The 21015-nt window shown below is 39.4% G+C and overlaps 1 protein-coding gene across 1 annotated transcript in view; it reads left to right on the top strand.

Moving 5' to 3' along the window:
• RBM27 (RNA binding motif protein 27) overlaps positions 1-20717 on the top strand; it is a 31266-nt gene extending 10549 nt beyond the window's left edge. The window contains exons 4-21 of the mRNA XM_019534996.1: positions 1965-2056; positions 2622-2815; positions 3630-3890; positions 4524-4754; positions 5262-5396; positions 7588-7737; positions 9265-9409; positions 9818-9971; positions 11288-11545; positions 11689-11817; positions 13188-13310; positions 13935-14009; positions 14128-14292; positions 15138-15242; positions 15365-15556; positions 16922-17008; positions 17476-17586; positions 19163-20717. Of these exons, the coding sequence (XP_019390541.1) occupies positions 1965-2056; positions 2622-2815; positions 3630-3890; positions 4524-4754; positions 5262-5396; positions 7588-7737; positions 9265-9409; positions 9818-9971; positions 11288-11545; positions 11689-11817; positions 13188-13310; positions 13935-14009; positions 14128-14292; positions 15138-15242; positions 15365-15556; positions 16922-17008; positions 17476-17586; positions 19163-19249 (2694 nt within the window). The 3' untranslated portion in view covers positions 19250-20717. The remainder of the gene's footprint in view (positions 1-1964; positions 2057-2621; positions 2816-3629; positions 3891-4523; positions 4755-5261; positions 5397-7587; positions 7738-9264; positions 9410-9817; positions 9972-11287; positions 11546-11688; positions 11818-13187; positions 13311-13934; positions 14010-14127; positions 14293-15137; positions 15243-15364; positions 15557-16921; positions 17009-17475; positions 17587-19162) is intronic.
• Positions 20718-21015: the final 298 nt, after the last annotated feature.

The raw sequence follows: 21015 nt of genomic DNA, 5'->3' as shown, positions 1-21015 counted from the left end.
TGGAGAACCTTGCATTTTTCGGTGTTAAATACCATCAGATTCTTGTCCGCCCATTTGCTGAGCCTGTCCAGGTCAGCCTGGATCGCCCTCCTGTCTTCTAGTGTGGATGCTTTGCCCCAAAGTTTGGTGTCATCGGCGAACTCAGCCAGTCCGCTTCTGACTCCAATGTCGACATCATTAATGAAGATGTTGAACAATATGGGTCCAAGGACAGAGCCTTGGGGGACCCCACTCGTCACAGGGCACCATGATGAATGACTTCATCAATTAGTACCCTCTATTTTAAGCAACGGTTTGCAGCAAAATTCCCAGCCAGCGGATTGTGGTGGACCCAAGGCCACAATTTAAATTACTATAGAAGATGACTTGCTATGCATCTCAGACTTGCATGTTTCCTGTAGATGACGTTATCCACATCTTCAAAATTATTTACTTCGATGTAATCTTGATGTAAGCATGGTTCATAAGAAAAAAATAAATACAAAATTTTCTGAAAGGCTGTTGCAGTAGGGCTGTGCAAAATTTCACCCAGTGTTTTGTTTTGATGCATTTTGAGCTTGAAACAGTGAAATTGTTTCAAAGGCTTTTATTTTGTTTCAGCTTTCAAATGAAACAAAGGCACTCAAAACATTTCAGGTTTTGAAACCAGACTTACTTGGCTTCAGTGCTGGTCCCAGCTGGCAGCAGCAGCCTCCTGTGATCTGGTAGGCCAATCAGGGGCCCTCCCGCACCCCCAGGAGGGCTGCACAGCTGTGCTGAACTCCTCCCGGGGGTACAGGCCCCCATTCAGCCTGCTGGATGACAGGAGGCTGCTGCTGCCAGCTGGGACCAGCACTGGGCCCGGCCCACACCCAGCACTAAGAAGATCGGTGCTTCTGCTGGCCCTAGCCAGCAGCAGGAGCCTCCTGTCATCCGGCAGGCAGATCAGGGACCCACACCCCCAGGGGAAGTCTGGCACAGCCCCTGCAGCACTCCCAGGGGTGCAGGCAAGCCCCCGATCTGTCTGCCAGATCACAGGAGGCTGCTGCTGCTGGCTGGGGCCAGTGGCAGAACCGATCTTCCTGGCACGGGCTGTGCCCAGTGCCAGCCCACAGGAGGCTGGTGCTGCTGGCTGGATCTGGCAGGCCGATCAGGGATGGCCCCCCGCATCCCCAGGAGGGCTGCAGGGGCTGTACCGGACTCCTCACAGGGGCACGGCCCCTGATCGGCCTGCCGGATCACAGGAGGCTGGTGCTGCCAGCTGGAACCAGTGGCAGCACTGATCTTCCTGGCGCTGGGTGCGGAGTAGTCTATGGGCGAAATGTCAAAGCAGTTTCGATTAAATGAAACAAAACAGTGCTTTTGAAACAAAACAAAACTTGAAACGAAATGCTGTTCCGTCAAAATGGAAGTCGAAGTGGAACGGTTCTGTTTCGCACAGCCCTACGTTGCAGCTCTAATTCTGCTATCAAAATTAATAATTTATAAGTGGTTCATTGTTTATAGAAAATGGGTGCAAATAAACTTTTAGAGTACGTATTGAGGGAGTTCATGTCAAAGAGGCTTAAAAAGATGTTAGAGATGACTTTTTAAAAAGCAGCTTTGAGATTTGTTAATACCAGTAACACATGTGACCTGTGTTTTACAGGGACTGTTTATCACCTGTAAATTCTAGAATTTATATCAGTTATAGATCAGCTTTTTAGGAAAAGCTCTACTTGCTCTGTGGGGTTGATCTTATTTAGAAGCTTTCTTAGTTAAAGTAAGGAATCCTTCAGTCAATTGGAAGATAGAAAACCATTAACCCTTGAATATTCTTAACTTTCATTGGCAAGCGGTAATAATGGAAATAAACTGATTGTCTTGAATGTCCTATTTTCCCAAATAGCTGTTACTTTAGTTTGTACTAAACCTTAATTTAGTTCTTGGCCATCTTCAAAACCTTCTGGACATTCATCTTTAAAAATGATTTCTCTGTCAAATAGACCTTTCAGGAGTCACTTGAAGAAGAGCGAGAGAGCAAGAAAAAGAAGCATTGTAGCCCGCAGAAAAACCGTTCAGAATCTAACGAACAGAGGTTAGTATTTGATTTGGTCACGAGAAGTTCAAATCTTCCTTTTGCTTGTTAGCAGACTGTTTTTGAAGCTGGATTTTTACCTCTTGGAACAGCCATTACACTTAACGTGGGTATTTCTTCCCCTTTTCTACCTGCTATTGAACTACTGTACTTCATCTGTGACACGGAGTAGCCATAAGGTGGAATTTGTTTTTCTGTGAGAACATAACGGTGTGCGAGTGACTGAAGAGAGAGAAGTCTTGTCAGTCTTATTTTCTTTTTTTATTTTTGGGTAGTGTGCTAATTTTTATATACACCATTAACAGCTTTTCCAGAAGTTTGTTGTTTTGTGCTTTTATTGCTGTCCATTTCTCCTTTTGCCCTCCCAAATTCTTCTTGTATTTCCCCCCTTCAGTTTTTACAAATAGCCTCGTTTTGAAAACTCTTATTTTCTGTATAGTATGGCTGGATGCTGTCTCAGATATGATTGTCACTAAGTTGGGTGTGAGGAGAGACATGATGGACTTTTAATGACTCCAAATTTGATCAAGGGCTTATTTTTCCTCTTCATATGCATATTGTATAGAACCAGAGAGAAGAAGAGAGATGATGGTAAATGGAGGGATTATGACCGATACTACGATCGGAATGACTTATACAGAGACAAATATGATTGGCGAAGAGGCAGGAGTAAGAGTCGTAGTAAAAGCAGAGGGTTAAGTCGAAGTCGCAGTCGCAGCAGGGGTAGAAGCAAAGACCGAGAGGCAAACCGAACTATCGGTAAGGAGTAAAAGTATTGTTGCAGTGATTTATTGTAATATGAATAGAAATTGGACATCTTTTAAATGTTTCATGCTGCTCACTAAAGACCTGTCTGGGAGGTGTAGAGGCATAAAGCAATTAAGGAGCTGCTCTTCAGAGTTGTATAGCTAAGGGAATTAATTTTTTTTTAAACTCTATTTTAATTTATTCACAGGTGTATTCCAGTAGATATGTGCCCTTGGTATTTTTGTGCTGTGGATAAACAATAGTAAGCTTTGTCAACAGAGATGCTGGTATCTTTTGGGGAAGATGTATTAACCTTGATTTGGTCCTGTAAATTGTTCCCATTTTGGGGGGAAGATTTTTCTCTCCTTAAATGGAATACTGGTATCCTGTGATCCACTGGCCTCTGGCAGGGAATCCAGAAACTGAAGTGATTGACCAAATGAAGAGTAATGGCTTTTGGGGCAATTTTCCATATAATGGTATCTTTTTGTTGTTGTTGTTGCTGGAGGAAAGACATGCTTTACTTTACAGTTACGGGAAATAGGTTGGGGAAGGAACTGTAGCAAGGGAATTGTTTGTGGCTTTTTTTCTTTAATGAAAACCTCTGATGCCTTGGGTGTGGGTCTACTTCTAGTATTAAGAAATCTAATCTTGCAAGGACAGCTACCATATAGAACATAGATTGAAGGACTGTTTTTCTTTTCTTTTTATTATGGTGTGAGGTTCATTAACTATCTAGGCAGTCCATTATTTGCAAGGCTCTGATGCACTGAACAAAAGTATGAAAACTAACCTGATTTATTTTGCTTCATTGTTGTTGTTAAAGCTGAGCACAGAGAGAGATCAAAATTCAAGAGTGAAAGGAACGATGTGGAGAGCTCATATAACCCGGTGTCTTTGTCGCCCAGTAACTCTACTGAACAGTATTCATCTGCACAGTCTATTCCCAGTGCTGTTACTGTGATTGCACCTGCCCACCATCTTGAAAACACAACAGAGAGCTGGTCAAATTATTATAACAATCATAATGCTCCTAATTCATTTGGTAGAAACCCTCCACCTAAGAGAAGGTGTCGAGATTATGATGGTAAGGTTCTTAGTATATCTTCCACCTTCTTCCTAGTGCCTTATTTCTTACCTCTCCTGTGTAATATTTTGTGACTGGGGACAGGTGTGTGTGTGTGTGTTTGTATGTATATAATATTTTTTTTCACTGCAGGTGGGCAGCAAATTAAGTTTTTAGGGGTACATGGGGCATCTTGCTCATGAGATACAGGTTCATAAATGCATTCTTACTATTGGGGAAGATTTAATTTTGCTGCAAACCGTTGCTTAAAATTTGACTTTCTGGCACTGGCCAGGGATGGATGAAGTTTGCTTGCAATTCTGGGTTCATGTCTTGGCAAATACTTCTGCAGAATTGCTTCTGACTGAAGAATATAGTGTATGCTTGACACAAACCAGGTGGTATTTCTCTGCTTTCTGTCACAGAGCATATAAAATGTTCATGTCAAAAGAGTTGAGATTATTTGCCTCTGTGCTAATTATTTCATTTTAAATTCTAGTGTGGACTTCTTTTGTTCCATGATTATAATATTGGTTCCAAAATATATTAACTTAATGTATCTCTTGTTTAGTAACAACATACTGATGCCTAGACAATTCTTATAGTAATCGCTGTTCAACTGGACAAAGGGTAACGGAATTACTGTCTTTACAGAGCGAGGATTTTGTGTCCTTGGTGACCTTTGCCAGTTTGATCATGGAAATGACCCTTTGGTAGTAGATGAAGTTTCATTGCCAAGCATGATTCCTTTTCCACCGCCACCCCCCGGACTTCCTCCTCCTGGCATGCTAATGCCTCCTATGCCAGGCCCTGCTCACAATATGAGAATGCCAGTTCCACAAGCGCATCCACAGCCTCCACCTCCTGTTGTGCTCCCTGTACCAAGTAAGTTAAAGCTTGAAAGTCTTTCTGTATTACTTAGAAATATATATATGGTACTAGTTTGAACTGAAGTGAGCTGAAAAGTACCCAAGAAAATGGGATGCTTTAAACACAAAAATGTTTACTTGTTCACAAAAGGTTTCTTTTCCATGTAGTTCTTGTCTGAGAACAGTAGTCCTAAACAGTTCAGTTATGATTTCTTGCCATTGTGGTCTTGCACTGAGCAAGATTTTATTCCCTTGGTAAAATTGAAGAAGCTGCTGTACCAAATATAAGCCCTCACAATAACTGATTATTTCCAGGGGGGAAAATTACCTTTTAGCATTAAGCTTTCTTCGGGTGGGGGTGGGGAGAGAGAAATAACCAAAGTGTGGCATCATATGCTTAATGTTTGGGGCTTTTTTTTACCTTGAAACCAGATTACAGCTTTTTTTTAAATCTAAACTTTATAAATGTATACGCAGGTAATTCTATCCCTAGTACGTCTTTCTTTCTCTTCTGGTGTTATAGGACCACCTTTAACACAGTCAAGTCTAATAAATAATCGTGACCAGCCTGGGACAAGTACAGTACCCAATCTGGCAGCAGTGGGAGCAAGACTACCTCCTCCTTTACCCCACAACCTACTGTACACAGTATCCGAACGTAAGAAAACAACATTTTAGTATGCTTGGAATGAAGTGAAATTAAAATATGCCTTCTAATGCGTAGAGATATAATTATCCAAACTGCAAGTGGCCAGTCTGACTTTTTTTTTTTTTTCTTTTTGTGTACCATACTTCCATGCATTGTGCAGAAGATGACGGCATCACATAACTGTTCAAAGAATAGTATTTAAGGGGAGTTTTATTTAGGTATTGCCTACTTGTACCAGTGCAACCATAGTTTGAGCCATGGGAAGTGAGTTTTGCACCTTCAAGGAGTATGAATAACCTGAGTGAGGGGATTAAATTTGTTGGTCTTAATATTATTTTCATAGATTTTACTTAAATCTACGCTTAAATTTAAGATTGAGAAATACAAAGTGATCAGTCTCCTTATTGCAAAGCTCCCTTGAAAGGCCGTGCTCCTTATTACATAACAAATGAAAATGTGCTGTATAAAATGCATACTGGTATCAAAGTAGACTACAATACATTGTAAACCACGAGTCAAGTAGACCAAATACATTGGTAATGCTGAGCAGGATGGAAAGAAAAGACTTAAGTTATGTTGTTTAATCATTATTATACAAAAGATCAGAGGACGTGTCAGTCTACTATGCATCTCTTACTTGTGTAGGATGCTTGAAAGCAGGTATCTGGTCATTGGATAACCACAAACCATCAAGCTAAAGCTAGCATCAGCTACAAAATCTGTTGGTATTTCCACACGTTTTGTAATCTTTCTAACTTTTTTATATCCATTTTTAATTTTTTTTTTTTTTAACAGTCAAACGTAGGGTTTTTGTTTTGTGTTTTGTTTTGTTTATTTAATACGACTGTTTTAGGATCTTGTTCAAAGTCTCTCCAGTTCAGCTTGCAAGTGATTCTCCTTGTTCTGAAGGGCATATAAGTGACCAGTTCACTTGATTACCTTGTTGAAACCTTTGTTCATTTGTCTGCAAATTCTTGTGGCTTGTGCCCCGCACTCCCTCCCTCTCCCCCCACAAGATATGTCCTTCAGGTACAGGGTTTCTTTTCATGATTGATGAGTCTGTCTTAATTCATAGGATATTATTGACGCTGGGACACTACATAATTCTGCTGTCCAAGACATTCTTGGAAACCGTCATGTCATACTCTTGAATTATTGCTGTTATTAGACCAGCCACTGATTTATTCACTTGCAGTCATATGTGAAAAATCAAATGAACTGTGGGACAATTCACACGTGGTTAATGGCATCCCTCAGCAGAATCCAGAGCTAACTTTCTTTTTCAAACATCCAAGTCACTCTTGCTTATTCTGTGACAATATATTTTAGAGCTTATAGTGAGAGTGAGGTGTATTCTCAGCAAAATGAGAAATGGGCTTTATAAGCATACTTAATGTTGAACTAATCCCTCCGCTTTAGTAATTAGCCTTCCAGGCTGCACAGTGATGACTGGAGGCTTTCCAGTAGTTTACTCGGGTCTAGTTTCGTGTGTGTATTTCCTTTATAGATTTGGCAGAGGGGGACATATCCTTGAGTTGAGCTTTAGGATAGACTTTATTACTTCTCCAACTTTAGTTTTTCTTACCTGCTAACATGTCTATCCCTCCCCTTATGTCTTACTGGAATCAAACCGCTGATCTTGAGTTAAATTATCTTTATTGGCTGCTTTAGCTGATAAATATCCTTAAACAAAAAGTAAACCATCCAGTATTTCAACTTCCTTTGACAGACTTATTTTAATGTGGTCCATGTGCCGTCTCTGAAACAAAATCGCTGCCCCTAGGAAAGAAGACTGTACGAGCATTGTTGGAGTATAACAGTATCAATTTTTACTTGCAAACATGTACTGAGACTTAATATCCTTTTGTTTTCCTTGAGACAGTGGAACACAGTCGAATTTGGTGAAATGTGCCACATATATACAGAAGTGCCATTTTATTCTATATTAAAAACAACTCTTGTGGTTTAAATTTTCTTTTAATTTCTGGACTAACAGTTAACCAGAAAAATGCGTGAAGTATTAATGCATACAGTTTATCAGCCACAGTGACAAATGACATGAACAAACAGATACAGAAAAGTTCAGTAGCATTATTCAAGTACTCTAGATGTCAGGCTGTGAACATTGCCCATACAACCAACCTAGAACTTCTGAATTACTTGGAAATCCCTTTTATTTCTATCTTTTGATTCTTTATAGATACATATGAGCCAGATGGCTATAACCCAGAAGCTCCTAGTATTACTGGTGCAGGTAGATCTCAGTACCGACAGTTCTTTACAAGGACACAGACACAACGTCCAAATCTGATTGGCCTAACGTCTGGAGAGATGGATACAAATCCACGAGGTAAGAGAGTATATTGACACTTGTGAATGAATGTGTTTTTCATTATCGGAGCCAAATCAGTGATCACTTCCTTTTCTTTGTTCCCAGCTGAATCTTGTAGTGTGAGCTACTGAATTAACATTCTGAAATACTTCTACAAATTTTAATATACAGATCTTTATGATTGTAGAAAATAGTTTTGCTTATTAACCTGAGCATTTAAAAAGCAAAGTAGTCCTGTTGCTTAAAACAGATGATTTGCTGTTGTGTAGGCAAATGCATATTACCAATCTGTTTTCCTTTTAATCCCAAAGTGTGTTCAGTGAGTGCACAGTTCATATGTGAGGTGAGATGGTACAGAAAACAGCCTCCTGGCACTCCTTTTTAATTTAAAAAAAAAAAAAAAAAGTTCCATGCTCACTGCAGGAGCAGCGACTGGGGCCTCTGGGTGCTCATAGCAGAGTCCCCCCATGTAGTGCGGGGCACCAGGGGTTGTCCCCTGCCAGGCATCTGCGTGGCAGTGTGCAGGTGCAGTGTGGCGTGGCAGGGTGCCACGCACTGTCCTGGAGCTGGGGTGGCTCCATGTGTCAGCTGGAGCTTCCGGTCCAGTTCCCCAGCTCTCTGATCACTTCCCCTAGCTCTTCCCGGGGCACATGGCCCCCAGATCTGCATGCAGGGTTTCAGCAGGCTGCTGCTGCCACCTGGAGAAATAGGCTAGAGCCACCATCGTCACCAGCTGGCAGCAGCAGTCTGCTGTCATCCTGCATTATCCGGGGTCCTGGAGAATTGAGGGCAAGATCAGGGACCTGGGGAATTGAAGCAGGAACTGGGGGAATATTCAGGGACCTTAACATTCCCCCAGCCCCTGGTTCAGTTTCCCCAGGGAGCTGGGGAGGCTTCACGTGTCAGCCAGAGCCCAGCACTCTTCAGCCCCAGCTCTCAGACAGTGCACATCTCCCAGCAGTGGGGCTCTGCCACGAGTGCCCAGAGGCCTCAGTTGCTGCTTGTGCAGCCAGTAAGTGTGGGGCTTTTTTAAGTGCTGGGGCTGGATGGGGGATGGGGCAAGGCAGAGCAGCCATGGGGGTTTCTCCTGCAGCTCCCTCCACCTGGGGAGAGGCAGGCACAGCTGGAGGAGCTGCAAGAGAACCTGCAGCCACCTGGCCGTGCCTGCCTCTACCTGGCCGATCTGAATCTTCCAAAGCTTATTCAGCCGAATCAAATTGGGACGGTGATCCAAATAGAATCACTGTCCTCCAAGTCAGCCAAATCTGAATTGAATACTTCCCTATTCACACAGGCCTAAGAATCAGCATTGAGATGGATAACTTTTGTTGTTATTTCCCTTCCCCCTGCCTCCCCCGCCCTTTATTCCTTCTAGCTAAAATGTAATGTCTAGCTTTTGGTAAATTTTTCTTGTGGTGCTTCTCCAAAACAAGTGTTATGAGATCCTGATTACTACTTTGGTTACTTGCATTCTCTGAAATAATTCCATAAAAAAGCTTGTGTTTTGGTGTTAGTATAAAATGATCACACTCTTTTGTCCTCCAGCTGCTAATATCATCATCCAGACTGAGCCACCAATTCCCATGATAAATAACAGCAATGTCACAAGAGTGGTGCTTGAACCAGATAGCAGGAAAAGACCACCAAGTAGCATGGAAGGGCCATCTGTAAAGAAACCCTGGATTGGAAAGTAAGTATTGTTAAGGACAGCCATGGGTTGATCTAGGATTTTGGAAAAGGTGTGGAGGGGGGGGAACAGGCTGGCCCTTCCGGAATGGCTGCAGATCCTTTTTAACCCGGTACACACCCCTACCACGAGTGGGCAGATCATACTACAGCAGGAGCAGCAGCTGGGGACTTCTTTGAGTCCCCAAAACAGGTAAAACTAGATGTTGGTAATTTGTGGACAAGTTCCTGCCATTTACATTGCATATAATATTTAATCTCTAGTCTCAGTTTTTCAGTTAAATTGTGTTTTGAGTTTGTTTTCTAGCATTATTATGGAAGGCATGTAAATGTTATGATCAATAGACTGTTAACTAGCAAATGTGAATGGATGCAAGTAAGCCCACCTCAAATGTTACCTTGTCTCCTCTAGGCAAACCAATAACAACCAGAATAAACCAGGATTTCTGAAAAAGAATCAGTATACAAACACCAAATTGGAAGTTCGTAAAATCCCTCCAGAGTTAAATAATATTACACGACTCAATGAGCACTTCAGTAAATTTGGAACCATTGTCAACATTCAGGTAAATACAAGGCTTTTTAAAGATCCCTTTAAAAATGATCATATGGCTAGACTGTAATACTGGAAAAATTAGGACAGCTATATGGATGTACTATGAGCATAATAATGTTGTCTGGCATACCCTGCTTTACTTTCTCCCTTCTGTTATAGTATTGCACTAGCTTCTAGCTCCAGACAGAAAGCTGGGAGGAAGTCTTGGCAAGTGGGGGAGTTGAGCAATAAAATTAAACTATCTTATCTTCCTGAGTGCTATATATCTTATTTTGCCTTGTATATCACTTTTTAAAAAACAAAGATCCTTTCTGTTTTGTACCATGATCCATGGCAGTTCCTGAAGATAAAAATTTTATCCTAGTACCTTTCACCAAAGTTTGTGCCAGTTTATTGCTGTGTCCCCTAAAGGCAGCTGCAACTAGTGTCCTGTGGGATAATCAGGAGTGAAAAGCACCATGTAAATGAAATATTCCTAGTTGCATGGCTAAATTTTTACTAAAGTCTTCTGCTGTTTGCCTGGAAAAGAAAATGTGGTCTTCAGACCATCTTCATCTGGAAAACTGAATATGTAGGACCTCTGAAAATATGTCTACTGTTTTAGAGTTTGAAGTGTGTAAGACTTGGTTCAAAAGGTACTCTAGATTTCTCAGTTAAGTTTTGCTTACCCTGGTATGGATTTGCCTTCCTTCAAAAGTAGCATGTGTAAAACGCATTGCCATCTGAACAAAACTGGAATATGAAAATGAAATAACTTGAAATGAATTTCTTTCTTCCTCTCTCCCTCACCCCCCAATCTATCCAGTAGAAATGGGAGGGCATTTTCTGAGTATAGACTAAACCTTTTTCTTGCTTTGAGTCTTTGGCCAGAATTCTTCCCATTTCTGTAATCTTTAATAGTGTCTACAACACTGTATATTTACTTCTCACGTGCAAACACTGCTGTTCCACAGAAGTTTAGAATAGTATTGGGGGGAGTGCCTGTTATACAGTGCTATCATGATATAGAGCTATCATTGTTGCTTTTACCTGCAGCTATTGTTGTCCTCTGCATCTTGGTGGTACTATATTTGTACGTTAAGTGAAAGGTCCTGTTGTATGCATGTTTTGTTTTTCTGCATAATTGTGTCAGAGGATACCTTGGCTTTGACTCTAAAAGCATACTGGACACAGGTGACTGTAGTTGACTCTTGGAAATTCTACCCCCCCCCCCCCCCCCGCCCTTCTGGAATAATGTAAAAGGGTTTTGCAGTGTGTCAGGTGACTCATTTCCTATGAAATATAGATTTGATAATCAATTGTATATCCTGAACTTGTGTTTCTCAGGTTGCTTTCCAAAACGATCCTGAAGCCGCTCTAATTCAGTACTTAACCAATGATGAGGCCAGAAAGGCCATTTCTAGCACAGAGGCAGTTTTAAACAATCGGTTTATAAGAGTGCTGTGGCATAGGGAAAATGAGCAGCAGCCATCGTTGCAGCAGCAGCAGCAGCCACCACAGTCTCTTCATCACCAGCTTCATCCTCACCCTCAGAATTTGACTGCACAGCCTCCAGCTGTGACGGTACATAGCAATGTTTCAAAGGTATTGTGCTTTCACACCAAATCAGTGCTTTGTGACTAGTTTGATAAAGGAAGCAGTCAAGATCAGTAGTATGTGCTTCTAAAATGCAGACTATTTGTTCTTTTCCTTTTTTTTTTTTTTTTTTAATGTCTGCTGATATGTAGGTGATGACTAAACCACTGGCATCTGGTGCCTATGTCCTTAATAAAGTTTCAGTTAAACGTCGCCTTGGAGTAGTTGGTGGAAACCAGACTGACCTGAACCAGTCAAGTTCTATTGCAGAAGATTCTCAGGTATGTGAGACAGACTAGCATTAGACTGGTGACTTTGGCCTACTGGGTAGAAGAGAGCTGTTAAACTCACCCTGCCGTTTGACCCAGATACAGACTTAAGGTTCCTCAAAGTCCACATCCAGACCCAGTGGCATCAGGGCAGGTGACGGAAAGCAGTGGTGGTACAAGCAGTGCTATGTCAAAAGACACTCGACACTCTTTCCCCTGCTACCAGAGCCCATCTCCAGTGGGCCTATAGCCCCAAATTGAGGCAAGTCCCATCCCCAAATTCCTATGCTCATCAAAAGTCCCACAAGCCACATATTTGTCACTACTGGGTTAGAGCCATGAACCAGAAGGTTGGACTTGTGGGTTTTTATTCCTGGCTTTTTATTTCTTCCATTAATACTCTGTGTGGCATCACAGTTACTTAAGCTGGAAGAACAGAGGTTATCTAGAAAATTGGGTTAATTTTTTTGAGAAATAATTGTCAGATCTTAGTTTAAATGGAGGTCTGATAAAGCTAGCTATTGGAAGGCCTCTTCAGTATTTGCTTAACAAATACCCATTTATATATTCTATTGGTTTTTAGAGATGGGATTTCCCTGCTTTTTAGTGATGGGATTTCCCTGTTTGCTCATTGGCTATGTTGATCTGTAGCATTTTGGGAACGTATTTGTGTAACAAAAATATGTAAGTGCTTCTTATGGCTCTGAAGAAATTTTTATCCAGTTGAGTTGCACTTACATTGTGGTGCAGTATACGCTCCTGGCAAACAAGATATACAATTTGTGGGGAAGGAACTGCAAGCTATTGCCTTTTTAAATTTCTGAGTAGAGAGCATAGTATTCAAATGCTAAAGTAACGTAATTACAGTGTTGCCACGTCTCATGAATTTTGGCATTGTTCTTAAAGTCTATGCTTGGGGAATGTGAAAAACTTAGCTCTGTCTTTTTATATATATATATATCACCCCCACATGCACACATACCCCCACTCCGAAAGCGTACCGTTAAAGAACAATGCCAAAAATCATGAGAGTTGGTAATACTGTGTTTAGCTGCAAGTCTAGCTAGTAGGAGAATAATATCAAAGGAACTAGGACCCAAGTAAGAATTTTGGCTGTGCCAGAGAAGGGCACTTGTTGTCAAATGAATTTTAATAGGAATTCAAGTCCTGTGCTTGTGAGCAGAGCAACCCTTTTATAGTGATGGCTGTATACATGCAAATATATTAAATGTCAGTCTTTTAAAAATTGTCACATCACACAAAGCTTCAGATACTTAAAAGGGTTTGTCAGTTGCAAACTTAAATGAGAACACTTTTTAAAGTAACATACTCTTTAAAACCTGATTTTGGCCTTATCTTGTTCACTTCAATGTTTATTTCAGACATTTCCTACTTCTGCTAGCCATACAAAGATGATTTATAGTTCTTCAAATTTGAAGACCTCTATGAAACCTGGTGCAGGATCAAAATCTCATGATGTGCAAGAGGCTCTCAAAAAGAAGCAGGTAACTACATATGTTTGTTCAACTGAGCTAACAGAGGTCCTTTTTAAATAAACCACCTATGGTATCATTCAACTCTGAGTTTTTTTCTGTTTAGTAACGTGTAGCGGAAACAGCATGTCTTTTGATGTAGTCTTCTTCCCTCCCCCCACTCCCTCCCATCAGTTTTTCAAATGGATGTCTTGTAGTGGAAGAATGTAGTTGAGCAAGGGAAAGTGTAGGAGTATTCCTCATTCCCTACTAACTTTCCTTCCAACTTACTCTTTACTGTAAAGAGCATATGAGACAGCATACTGATTTATCACATAGATCTTAATTCATCTCCTACAGCTTCTACATCTGTATTTTTAAAAACACAGTATGAAATATCTGAACATTTTAAAAGAGCTGGTGTTAGATTACTGTACTTGACCCACCTTGGCTATATCTAGGATTATAGTAATTTCAAGATAAGACAAATCTGTTCCCCTGTCCATTGCAATATTGTCTCCCTCTGCAAGAAGTGCCTGGTATTAAACTGATACTAGACATGATCTCACGCAAGAATAAGTGGTATGGTTTGATTTATTCTTCCAATTCATAAATAATGTGTGCTTGCTGTACTGAAAGCATCTCTGTCTCATTTAGGAGGCAATGAAGTTACAACAAGATATGAGGAAAAAGAAGCAGGAGATGTTGGAGAAGCAAATAGAATACCAGAAGGTAAGTCTGGATGTATTCCAACTGTTGGATTCTGATTCTAGGAGGCACCAAAATTTTTTCAGTGGTTTCTTTTCTCATCTGAATTGCATCCTTACTCTAGTGTTCTTTTAATATGTAGATGTTGATATCCAAACTGGAAAAGAACAAAGCTATGAAACCAGAGGAGAGGGCAGAGATAATGAAGACCTTAAATGAACTAACAGAAAAGATCTCTCAGTTAAAAGATGAATTAAAAACTTCATCTACTGCCTCCACACCATCAAAACTAAAGAGCAAAACAGAGGTATGTGTTGCAGGAAATGCTGTCCTATCCTGCCCCTGTACTGATTTCTAATGCCTAATTGATTTCTGAAAGAAAAACATTTTATTTGGTAAACTGGATTGGGAAAAAGCAGTCATCACGTTGGCTTTCTCCCCTCCATTTTTGAGTAAAAGATTGCTTTAGTAAAGCTCCTTCAGAAAGCTGACAAAGTAAATGGCTCTAAATTGTTTAATTGTTCTTTTTAATTTTATTCTTTGGCTCCTGAATGTGAGCAAGGCTCTGTCAGCTAGTACGTGCTTGTCTGCCCTGCATGAACGGCAGTGATGTCAGGCTTCTTGAGTTCAGTAACTTATTATATAGTTGGATCCTGTTTAAGAAAAAAAAAAACAAACTAAGAGAAATCTTTTTAATAATATCCAATGGTTGAATATCTTGCAGAACTTTGTATGTTGGATATATAATGAACAAAAGCTCTATTAGCAGGGACAAAGTATGTCTTATCAGTACAAGGCCAGATCACTAGTGAGAGATCTCCTGTAGTGGCACTCCCACAAACAGTAAATGCTTCCTTCAAGCATGTATTATACATATGTAAGCCACATGTGTTACTTGACCCTGGTTCTTACCAAATACATATAAACATACCCCACATGAGTGTTCTTATTCCATTTTGAAAAGCAGAGATTTCTCTACTTCCAAACGTTCATCACGTTCCTCTATTAACCATTATCATTGGGTTTGGAGAGGAATATAGATACTATTGGATTTACTGCGCATTCATTTCTTAAGATTATTGCTAAAATCAGTGGATTAAGGCATTTAAAAATGGGATATAAATGCTGCCTCCTCTCCTTGTTGTTTTTTAGGCACAGAAGGAAATTTTAGATGCAGAACTAGACTTGCACAAAAGATTGTCATCTGGAGAAGACACGACAGAGTTGAGAAAAAAGCTCAGTCAACTCCAGGTTGAAGTAAGTCTGAAAGGAGTGTGCTGCTTCAGAGTTGCTAACTTCATGTTTGTGTAACATGAAGCTTTTAACTACCATGGAAGCTGAAAATAGCTTTGCTCATTATATGACTTTCTCTTTAACAGGCTGCCCGTTTAGGTATCTTGCCTGTAGGTCGAGGAAAAGTGATGTCCGCTCAGGGTAGAGGAAGAGGACGAGGTCGTGGTGGGAGAGGAAGGGGCATGTTGAATCACATGGTAGTGGATCACCGTCCCAAAGCACTAACTGTTGGGGGCTTTGTTGAAGAAGAGAAAGATGAGTTGTTACAACACTTTTCTGTAAGTGTGTCGTGTCGTTAGAAACTTTAAAATCAAGTGCAAGACTTGCTGTATGTGGGTTCTTCTCTTAATGGAACAAGTAATCATCCCTCCCCACCATTTCTTACCATTTTGAAGTTACGAGTTAATGAAACAATATGTGGCTTTGGCTTCTTTGGATGACTAAATTTAACACTACTACTAAGTCTTCTGCCCTGGAGTTTAACTGCTTTGGTTCAGTACATGCGTTATAACTAATACATCTCTCAAATTCATGCTTTTATTTACGGCCTGCTATTTCTAAATAAAAAACGTTACTATTGGTGTTACTTCAAATGTTTCAGAATTATGGGGGGGGGTGTTGACATGAAACAAAGCAGGTAGGGAAACGAATTTTGTTCTTTTTCTGTTTACTAGATACGGTGCTGTCTACCTTGTTTTAGGATCTTTGGAAACAGATTTAGAAAGATGAAAAATTTGTACCAGGCTATTATCATTTGTGGCTGGTGTGTGATCTGTTAGCCTTTTCTTGCCCAAGATGTTTTGTCATGCAAAGCAGTAATTCCTTACATTTTGAGTAACTGATCCAATAATAGCAGCCTTGGCATCATCACAGAGAAAGATTATATAGAAGACTTAAGAGCTACTGGCAACTTTATCTGTACCTACAATTTTTATCATTTTACTGCTCTTATTGACAGTTGAGCTTTGGCTTCGCTATTCAAGTTGTTACAATTATTTCCAAGACCCTTGGTGGCTTTTAAAGAAAACGTATTCTTTGCCTACAACTACTACTTAGGCTAAGATTCAGAAAATGCTTTCACTGACTATATATACTTTTGGTTTTGAGGATTGATACAATAGGGACAGTTCTAAATTGCTCTTACAGCAGTGGGACTGTATGTAAAAATCCACTTTGATTTTTAATATTTCAAACCAGTATTGCTATCAGTCATTCAGGGAGAAGGTTAGTTATATGCTGCAAACATCTGACATCTGAATTGATCAATCTTCTGCTTTCCAGTAGAATACTGTGGAGCATGTATAGTTAGGAAAGGTGTGCTTCTCTTGGGAGATTAATAAGTTTATTTAATGAGCTTCAGAAGGAATTGCTTTGCAGTACTAAAGAGGAAAATGACATGATGGATGTGGATAAAGCTGCTTACAAATATTCACATTTGTCTCTTGATAGCAAAGCTTGGGATTATGTGGCATTGTTGAATGATAAAGGCAGTGTATCCTCTTCCAACAAAAAGCCATATTTAATATGCCTTTGAATAGGACCATGCTAAGAAATGCTGCTGTGCTATGTCTTACTAGCTCTTAATTATAATGATTTGGATCCGTAAAATTCATGTTCACACTGTGTACGTGTATATTTCACAGAAATTTGGAGATATAGAAGACCTCCAAGAAGAGGAGTCTCCTTTAAGCGTTGTTCTAACTTTCAAGTCCCGCTCAGAAGCTGAAAATGTAAGTAGAGTATTAGAAACTTCTGTGGTTTTAAAAACTTAGCATGATCACTAAACATTCCTGTTAAATTTTCTTCAGAGAAATGCTGTGTACCATATTCATGCAGTCTAGTTCAGATGGGTTTTTGTTGCTACTAATAATACAGTAGTTTTAACAGTGTGAAGGTGCAAATCTCCAGCACGACGGGGTTCCAGCCAAGTGCATTTTGAGCCCTATTGCGCTCTCTAGGTTGTCCTGCATTCATATAATAATCCAGCAAGTTAGGGACTGAGTGAAGATGCTGCTTAAAATTACTTTTAAGTGGGAGGTGGCTGTAGTGTAATCCTTGAGGTGTTTGGTGCTTTTAAAAGGGTTCTCCTTTCCAATGCATGTAAGATAGTATGCTGTTGGTTGATTTGTTTTTGCTCTTACTCTCAATAATCCTGTGTTAATTCACTCACAAAAAACGTGCATAAAATATAATTTAGGCTGCTAACCAAGGATCAAAGTTCAAAGACCGAAGGCTACAGATATCGTGGCACAAACCCAAGGTACCTTCTGTGTCCACAGAAATTGAGGAAGAGGAATCCAAGGAAGAGGTACTGCAATAATACCTTTTCTCCCCTTTTCATAGTACAGTGATAATTGAAGGAAAGGGGGGAAAGTGGGTTTTGATAATATACAAAACGTTTAGGGATTTTCTTCTGTTTTTGAGGGAACCTTATAAAGATCAATCTTCTTGGCAGAATTCAGTCATTCTGAAACTGTGCGTACATGCAAATACATGCATGCATATACATCCTGAAGAGAGCGGTATTGGTCTTTAATCAGACAGTGTGCATGCTTATGTAAATGATGAATAAAAAATCATTTTGGGTTCTCATTATACTCATTAAACATTTATTGTTACCATATCAAAAGTTCTGATGAGAATGAATTGGTACATTTTCTAGCGTCTGAATTTTAGATGCTTGTCATCTTGTTCTGTTTTTTTACCAAATGCTTATGTTTTTTGATGGAAAGCACTCCAAACCTTAAATCTTGCTTTATTTTCAGAATTTTTTTTTCTACTGTCCATTCCCTTCTTGTCTTTATGATGTGGCAAAGTGTTGTGTGTTTTGTTGTTTTGATTAAAAATTGTGTTGCCTCAAATATTATTATTTTGACATTTTAAATAACTAGATGTTTGAAGTTACCAAAATTCCACTTTAAATGTTAGACTGGAACAGTGGGATAAAAGAATTCATTTCTTTCAAGGTGCGGGCAAATATAACCATTATACTGATACTAAATTTATAAGCTGTTCCTATATAACTGTTTTCCTTCTGTATTAATGTAAGTGGAGTTAAACAGCTGTAACTTTTAAATCTATTTTGCTCATATTTAAAGTTTTTATAATGACTTAGCTCACTTATATCAGCATTTCAATGCTAGTGTAACAGTTAAACAAGAACACTTTATGTGCACTCCTGAGCTTTCATTTTTGGGATGAATATACAATGTATCAAGTATCAGGCAAACCGGAGAACATCTCTTGGGCAGTGAAACTGCATGAAGTACTTCATAAACCACACGTGCTTCCTCAAAATAGCATATCCTGAACAAAGCAGTGTCTGCGTTGCCTGCTTTTTTTTTTGCTTCTTGACCAAAGTTTGTGAGAGAGGGAAATATTGAGCTATTATTAAGTAGAACTTAAAAGGGATATTGTCAAAATGTAGGGATCCATCTAAATCACAGCGAAAGCTCACAGCGATACCTTTAATCTTTTTCTTTTTGTTGTGCCCCCCCTTCCCCAATGCTGCTGAGTGGCTTAGAGGCAAAAAAAAAATCTCTTGGCCACTCAGCTGTTTGGGGGGTCGGAGGGAAGGCTCAATAAAAAGAGCGAGAGTAAAGATGTTGCTGCACCATGCTTTACACCTTATTTAGGTAGGGCCCGTTTCAATAGGTTGTCTTAATTAGCATTAATTTTAAATGTTTTAGTTTATCTTTGCAATGTTCTTGAACTCTTCTGTAAGAGAAAGTGTTCATTTTTTGTGCATGCCTGCAAAAGAGACTATTCAGTAGCAACTGGAAGACCAGCACCTAAAATAAGATACTGCTTTGCATAGATTTGCCTCTTGCAGATAGCAGTGCATTGCTACCTCTAAAATGAGACTGCTTTTTATCTTCATTCAGGAGACCGAAACCTCAGATTTATTTTTGCATGAAGATGATGATGACGACGATGAAGATGAAGACGAATCCCGTTCTTGGAGAAGATGAAACTTGGTGTTGGAATTGTATATTTTTAGGAATATAGTTTAAACTACAACTTTTTAAAATTTATTTAAGAAAGTTGATGAGCCAAAAAATTTTATGTTCATTTCTTTTCAAAATACAGTAGATTTAAAGTGAGAGCAAGCTTGCTATATAAACGTCATACTTCGCTGTGATACTAAGTTAGCCAAAGGCCCAATGACTTTTTAGAGTTAAAAAGATTACCATTGGTGTTTGTCCTCCTTTAAAAACAATATTTTCAATTCTTCTTTTCAAGCCACCTGTATTTCTTAGTTTTTTATGTGATTGATTTATTAGTATATAACTGAAAGGAAGAATAGGTTTTATTTAGAATATTATGGGGTCAGAAGAGAGCTACATAGAAAAAAAAAAGTTTTCATTAAATGTCAAAATTGCCTCATTTGCTCACCTGAAAGGGGTAGTATTTTATTACATGTTGAGTCAGTTATCAGAAATATTTTGTTGGAATTCACTTGATTCAAGATCTGTCTTGAAGGGTCATGTGTAATTTCAGTCCAGAAAGCTCAACTTTTCTATAGTTTGTCTTCTGTTTATGCATGTTTTCACAAGGGTATTCATACACCACTGCTCAATATTAGTTCACTGTATATCATTTTAGATCTTGTTTCGCTGAAATGTCAGCAATGACACTGAGATTTGAGTAATTGAAATATCGTTTCCATGCTTCCACTTCAAGTGTCTGTTTCCTCATACACTTTGAATGCAAGGTTCAAAATTGATCTAGGCTGTTACTTTATTGCATTGTCAGTATTGTTAAAATTAATTTTGTAGAGGTTTTTCTTGGGTTTTTTGATAACCAACCATTAGAATCCTTGTCTGTGAGCATGGTAGGCCTTGGGCTTTTTGTTCCCTTTCTCTCTTCCTGTCTTCCCCCCCCACCCCCAAGTGATCAAATCTCACTTTTATTAATGTTCAGGCCAAACTTGTACAGTGTTCAGAGTAAATTTTATGGTTTTAGGGCATGTAAGGTCTTCTACTCTGAGAAGCATATATGAAACCACTAAGTGATGAAATTCTTAAACATAGTGTTTAAAACTTGCTTTAAGTAAGCTAATACATTTGTCTTAAAAACACAATTTAGTTTAAAAGCAGATAGGCTGAATATCATAAAATTCAGTTGCCGTTGTCTTTATATCACTAAAAAGCACCCAAAATACATGGTGTGTATTGTGGTAGAAATGGGGATAATGAGTTTATACTGTCCAAGAGCCATAGATCTTCATAATTCTGTTATGTGCTGTTCATGAACAGCAATACATTATCTTGTAAGCTCTGTCTGTGCACCTTTTGTGTACTACATCCGAGGTATCTTACATGAGAGACCTGGGGGGAAAAAAAACCTTTGCATTCTGAATATCAGTGTGGAGGAGCATAAACTTACTTTGTCAGCACTAAGATAGGAAACGGCTTTTGTTCTCCACACACCAAACACAACATTTTTTTTTTTTTTTTTCAAGTAAGCGTTCATCTTTTCAAATTAACTAGCACACTGGGCCATTTCACATCCTGTTCCTGATTCAGAATGAAAGGGGGAAAAACTTTATACTAGAGTCTTTTAAATCAAAAGGTCTCTAAACTTAGTTACATGTTTTCAGTTTGCCGATTTGTATTGTTCCCCATCATTTAACTATCCGTTCTGCTGTGGCTGTATGTACAGGAAGCCAAAACACTATCCCTTTCGGTTTGTGTGAGTTAAAGGGAGCACTTCCTTCAGTATTGTTAAGGCCTCC

The sequence above is a fragment of the Crocodylus porosus genome, unplaced genomic scaffold (assembly GCF_001723895.1).
Source record: "Crocodylus porosus isolate Cpor-Errol unplaced genomic scaffold, CroPor_comp1, whole genome shotgun sequence".
Lineage (NCBI taxonomy): Eukaryota > Metazoa > Chordata > Crocodylia > Crocodylidae > Crocodylus > Crocodylus porosus.
The sequence above is the reverse complement of the archived record's forward strand: the minus strand, read 5'-3'. Positions and strand labels throughout refer to the sequence as shown.